Source organism: Pygoscelis adeliae, unplaced genomic scaffold (genome assembly GCF_000699105.1).
Source record: "Pygoscelis adeliae isolate BGI_AS28 unplaced genomic scaffold, ASM69910v1 Scaffold123, whole genome shotgun sequence".
In the NCBI taxonomy this organism is placed as follows: Eukaryota; Metazoa; Chordata; class Aves; order Sphenisciformes; family Spheniscidae; genus Pygoscelis; species Pygoscelis adeliae.
In genome coordinates, this window is record NW_008824650.1 from 2,828,938 (window position 1) to 2,834,895 (window position 5,958).

General features: G+C 41.4%; 1 protein-coding gene across 1 annotated transcript in view; it reads left to right on the forward strand.

The window, feature by feature from the left end:
* Nucleotides 1-711: 711 nt before the first annotated feature.
* The window catches only part of WDR86 (WD repeat domain 86), a 22,042-nt gene continuing 16,795 nt past the window's right edge, over nt 712-5,958 (forward strand). Inside the window, exons 1-3 of the mRNA XM_009322495.1 lie at nt 712-874; nt 3,664-3,805; nt 5,373-5,805. Of these exons, the coding sequence (XP_009320770.1) occupies nt 712-874; nt 3,664-3,805; nt 5,373-5,805 (738 nt within the window). The remainder of the gene's footprint in view (nt 875-3,663; nt 3,806-5,372; nt 5,806-5,958) is intronic.

The following is a 5,958-nucleotide window of genomic DNA, read 5'->3' on the forward strand; positions in this document are numbered from 1 at the left end:
GGGATCGTCCTGCCGGAGACGAGCCCCGCGCCTCCACCCGGGGCCGTGTCCGGGGCGATGAGTAAGTGCCGAGGGCGGAGATGCCGTGGGGCCGTGTGGGAGGGATGGCGGCAGCCCGGGGCGGAGAGGGCTGGGGGCCGCTGAGGTGATCCCGCGGCGGCCGGAGGAGGGGGCGTGCGGCCCCTCGGGGGGGTGGGGGCCGCCTGAGGCTGGGCTTCCCTCTTTCGGAGGCGCCGCCTCTTCAGCGTGCCCCAAGTTAGCCTTGAGATTGCTTGAAAAGAAGCAGCGTGCTGGCAGCCTCAGCGCAGGGCACCAGGTAGCGGTACCGCCGCCGTCCAGGTTGGGTCCTGTCCAAGGGGCTGGATGAACCTCTGTGCCCACGGAGAAGGCACGCCAGTGAGCGTGTGGTTGAAAGGCTGTCTTCCGCGGTAGGGCTTCGGTTCCTGCGGAGAAAGGGGCACTCGATGGCTTCAGCTCATCCTGACTGAGAAAGTGATGTATCCACGGGGGAGATGAAATGATTTAACGTGCCCTCCTCTTCGTCCTCTGTGTCCCTGTGCAGGAGTCTGAACTACCCTGATGATTTTTCGGAGCTGAGGTAATGGCTGAAGTTGGTCGGTGGGAGACGGCTGGAGGCCCAGAGCACGGTCTGGAGGTTGCGCAGCGCCTATGATCTGACCCGCAGCCTCTGCCTTCGCTGGGACCAGCAGGATGGGGAACAGTGGCTCAGCTGTGAAGGTCTGCACAGATCACCAAGGAGGCATCAACTGGCTGAGCCTGAGCCCGGATGGGCAGCGCCTGCTCACGGGTAGTGAGGATGGCACTGCGCGGCTCTGGAGCACTGCCGACAGCCAGTGCCATGGCCACTTCCAAGGTACAATGGCGTCTTTTTGCCTAGTTTCTGAGTCTAAAGCCTGGCACAGGCCACACAGCATGTTCTGGTCTCTTTCAGTCACTGCAGCCTGCTGGGCAGCCAAAATCATGCTTGTTTTGTTTTGTGTTTTTTTTTGAGTATTGGTTACAGTAATGTTAAGCAGAAGCTGTTTCAACCCAAAACAGGTTACCAGTGCTACTGAATGCATGGATCCTTTTATCTCAGGGTGTGGAACATAGCAGTTGTTTAACTTATGTCTCTTTCCAGAAGCCCTCTGTTTTACACCCTGATGAAATCTGGACTTTTTGTTATTGTCTCTCTCTCATTTCTTTTTTCTTTTTTCTCCCCCCCCCCCCTTTTTTTTGTGTCTGTTTAATCATCTCATTTTCCAGACAGTATTTAGAACCTCTTGACCTAGAAGTCTGGAAAGAAACCTTACTAAATAGGCTATTTTCTTCCCCACATTTGACGCACAGGAATGTTAATTGCTGGGCTTTCTCATTTTAAATTGATTTGCATTTTAAACAAAATTTATTATCCTTAGACTATCATCTCAATAATTAAAAAGAAAAGAAAAACTCTGTAGAAAGTACAGTCATGCAGGAGTCAGATGTGGACTAAAGGTGTCCACACACTCATTCTCACTCACTCATGTTCTTTGCTCTTAATACAAGAAAAAAAAAAGCTCTTAAATTTGGAATTTTTGATCCTTTTTTCTTCCAAAGAAGAAATCACATTGCTGTAATTTTCGTTGTTGTTTGTTTGTTTTCTTGCTTGTTTTTAACTATGGAGTATTGTCTTTTTTCCCCACATCCTGCCATGGTTCTAGCTCCTGGAAAACTCACTGCATTTGCTTTAGAATTAGAAATCCCTTTAAACCACAATTAACTTTTAACTAGAAAGATAAATATATTGGATAACATTCAGAATCTGGCCTATGTACTGCTAGTGTTTGGGGTAAACTTTAAAGAAGGTTGGCTAGATGGTTTGTGAACTGTCAGTCAGATCAGATAACTGTATGTATTTTATATTTATGCACGCACACAGTTGTTGTGTAAATTTGTATCGTGCAAGCTGTAATTACTGATAAACCTGTATCTGTAACACAGTTTCAAGCTTCCACCACAGCATAACCGACAGGCTTCTGTGGTGGCTGCTTTTGACCAGACCAGCACCAGACCTTGTCTGCCACAGGGGGTTTTTGGCATCCTTTGTGTAGCTTCGGTATTATTGATGGTTAAAATCTAACTGACAGACTTTCGTGCAGTAACCAAGATGCTTTTTTGATCATCTTAGAGCAGGATTACATGATGCTGTGAGAAAAATCCCAGTTGTTGAAACCTGTCCCATTTAAAATGCTTTGCAAAAAGTTTTCACAAAAATGTGAGGATGGGTATAGTTTTGCTTATAGCCCTGGTGATCTGTTTAATTTTTGGCATCTGGTGAATTTGCTTAAGAGGAAACAAGATGTGTGTTTGTAACATGGATTCTGGTTCGCTTTTGAACTACAGCAAGGCTTTTGAACTACAGGAGTTGTAGTAAAATCTGTTTTTTGCAGTCAATGAAACAAAGTGTTTTACTGGGCAGTCTGCTTTCCCTCAGTTTTTATACCATCTCTTTATTCTACAACATGATTCTGTTTTTCTAATATCTTTGTCCATCTGTCTCTCTTTAATCACATTTGCCCTTCTTATATTTTTTCTTTTCTCCTCAAAGAATAGCTTTACTTAAATCACAGTAGGGCCCACCAGCTTCAACCAAAGTCTGGGGCTCTCTTATGATGGTTACTTAAGAGGACACAGTTCTGATCTTGAAAGCTTACAGTCTAAATAATTAAAACAGAAGAGCGCAAGATAATACTATCCCAACAACTTCACACAAGAGATCTGGGAAAAAGCTGGGACTTGAATCCCAAGGTGGTTTTTAAATGCGGCGCATTAAATGATACAATAGGAAAATGACACATCTTGCTAAGCAACAACAAAAGCTTAAGGTTGTAGTATTGATTCCTCTTCGCTAGCATTACCCTGTTTTTCAGCATGAAATTTTTAGAGTAGCGGTTGTGTCTATTTTTCTTGTAACTGTAGAATCCCAACATACTCCGAATACTGTATAAATAATTGTGCTCTTATTCTTTCTTTCTGTGTTATTTCCTTAAAGGTATACTGATATTTTGAAAATTGTGGGGTTTATTCATGTTATTAGTCATAATGGGGAGAGTATTGGCTGACTTTTTACCAGGTATGTTTTTTTGTTTGCGTTTCATTCTGCTTGGACAATGAAACTAAACTTGCTGGTAAGTCTCATGTTGCTTCCTTTTTTCATAGTTTCGTGCTTTAATTTAAGTCTGTTTGTGTCCTGACAATCAATGGGCTGGGTTAAAATGCAGCCCTTTTTTCCTGACTTCAGAAGAAAGAAGCAAAAGCATTTCTTTATTAAAAAAGAGCCAATTTTTTACTGGTTTTAAACTTCAGTATTGTGAGTTTTATTATACTGATATTGATTTAGCTCATTATGTTTTTATAATCCTGTTCGATCTACCTGATTGGTGGAACTGCACTGTTTTACTCTTTCACTTAATTCTTCTATCAGTGAAGTAGAGTTTTCTGCTGTTAGTGAAAAATGATGTGTTTTATACAAATCCTTAAATGTGAAGAACATGGTGGTGCATTTAAAACTAGAGTTTCAGTCCATTTGTTGTATTTTTCTTTTAGTTAAGGTGAAGAGCTCGACTAGGCTGTCCTGCTTGCATGCACAGTGATTGAATTTATTTCCTTTGTTACTCCTAGGACATGAAAGTTACATCACCTTTTGCCACTTAGAAAATGAGGCTGCCTTCACGTGTAGTGCGGATCATACCATTCGAAAGTGGGATGTGATGACAGGTCAGTGCCTGGCCATTTACCGAGGACACACATCAATTGTTAACAGGTTGGTTCCATGGAGTTCTTCCCTTGTGTTCCTGTAATCTATTATCGCATATATTGTCATTTTCCTGCAATTCTTCATTACTACACTAACAAAATGGGTTCTGTAAACCTTTGAGTTAATGCTACACGTGTTCTGTGCTGTAATGATTAGTTTTCCTAGCAACAGTGCTGACACATCCATAGACAGCAGATAGGAGAGAAATGAAAGGCACACAGCCACACAGCAGGGGAATTGAATCCAGGGCTAGGAATGAAATTCCAGAAGAAATTATTCAATTGATAACAGATGCTTCTGATAAATAGATTTAAAAACATCACGTCAAGCCTTTGTGTCAGTAAAAGGGATAAAGTCAGGGCTTTTTCTGGAATTACTATTCCTGTTTGTGCAAATGAAGTTTAGTATTAAACTGATTGTGTGTGACTGATTGGCCTGTCAATTTAAAGTGCCTCTTAATAGTTGGACTGGATTTAATTAATGACAAATAGTCAAAGATTGGTATTCTTTTCTTACTTTTTTTTTTTTGGTGGGTGGGTGGGTTTTTTTGTTCCTTGCTAAACTCAAAACACATACGATGTGTAGCTAGATTCTGTAAATAGTTAGGAAGGCTGGCTCTGTCTCTATTTTGGCACTGGCCTGATTTTTGCTTGAATCAGCAAATGGGAAATGTGTTCCCTATTCATATGACTTTGTTGCCAGTTTGAAAGGTTCCAGAGGACCAAATTCAGCTGACACAGAAGACAGGTTCTGATGTTCCCTATCTCTGGTTTGGAAGTATGAACTGTAGAGATTTTTCTGTTGTTATATGTTTGTGCAGCTACTACTCATTATTTTGGAGGCCCAGTAAGTTGAATTCTTGAGCTGTAATCTCCGATTTGCTCTTCAGTTATGTAAAAAGTGGGGTGCTCTTGCTCTACCTTTTTTGAGATCCTGGGATAAGTGAAATCAGGTGTATATTTTTTTTCCTGCACTCTCTCTATTTGATCATGATTGATCATGATTTGATCATGATCATGATTATCTTTGCACACTGTCAGTTACAGTTCAGGTTCCTGGAATTTTTTATTTTTTTGTTATTTTAATTCCAAGCTATTTTCATAGGTCAGTTTATAAATAATTATTTGTAAAGAAATACTAATAAATAATTATCAAGAATGAGTTTTGTTTTGTTTTTTTTTTTAAGAAAAAATCCACAACAAACTCTTAACTAGTATATATAACTTATGAAAAGTACATAATAGTGCTGCTGGAAAAGATTTTTAGAAAAACACAAATGCCCAAAGTTACAATGCTATAGTGTAAAAATGTCTGCATTGATGTACCTGAATAAGGCGTCTCAATTTTAAAAGTAGAAACAGGGAAGTGTTTGTTGTTGTTTTTTTAAAACAAAAAATCAAACAAAAAAAAGTTCGTATAATGTGTATTAAACGGTGACGCTGAATTGGGGTTATATATGTTGTGTTCATGTTACTGTTTCTAACTTCAGGGTGCTTGGCACTGAAGTTGTGACAAAAAATGGTTATGTAAATAGAATGATACTGTTCATACACACAAACTTCATTTTTTGCAGGATCCTGGTTGCCAAAGACTATCTCTTTAGCGGCTCCTATGACAGGACGGCCCGCTGTTGGAGTGTGGACAAGGAGAAACAAATCCAGGAATTCCGGGGTCATCGGAACTGTGTCCTGACTCTAGCTCACTATTCCTCCAGGGATGTTCTTGAGGAAGAGGAGGAGGAAGAGGAGGAGGAGGAGAAAGTGAGCAGAGACCTCCTGGTGACAGGTAGCACAGACTGCACTGTTAAGGTCTGGTGGGTGTCCAGCGGGCGCTGTTACCAGACTCTGCTGGGACACACTGGGGCTGTCTTATGCCTTATACTTGACGCACCAAACAGGGAGCTGTTTTCTGGCAGCACGGATTATACCATTCGAACGTGGAATATTGTCACTGGTGAGCAGTTGAAAGTGTTCAAAGAGCATCAAGGATCAGTAATTTGCCTAGAGGTAAGAACAGAGGCTTCTTCAAGAGCCGTTCGAAGGGGGTATCCATATCCTAAGTCATGTGGGTCTCAGTTGTCTTTTCATTCGTAAAGAAGCTCTTCTGAGACAGGTTATAAATGGTAAGCTTAAACATTCATGTAATAACAAAATAATAGC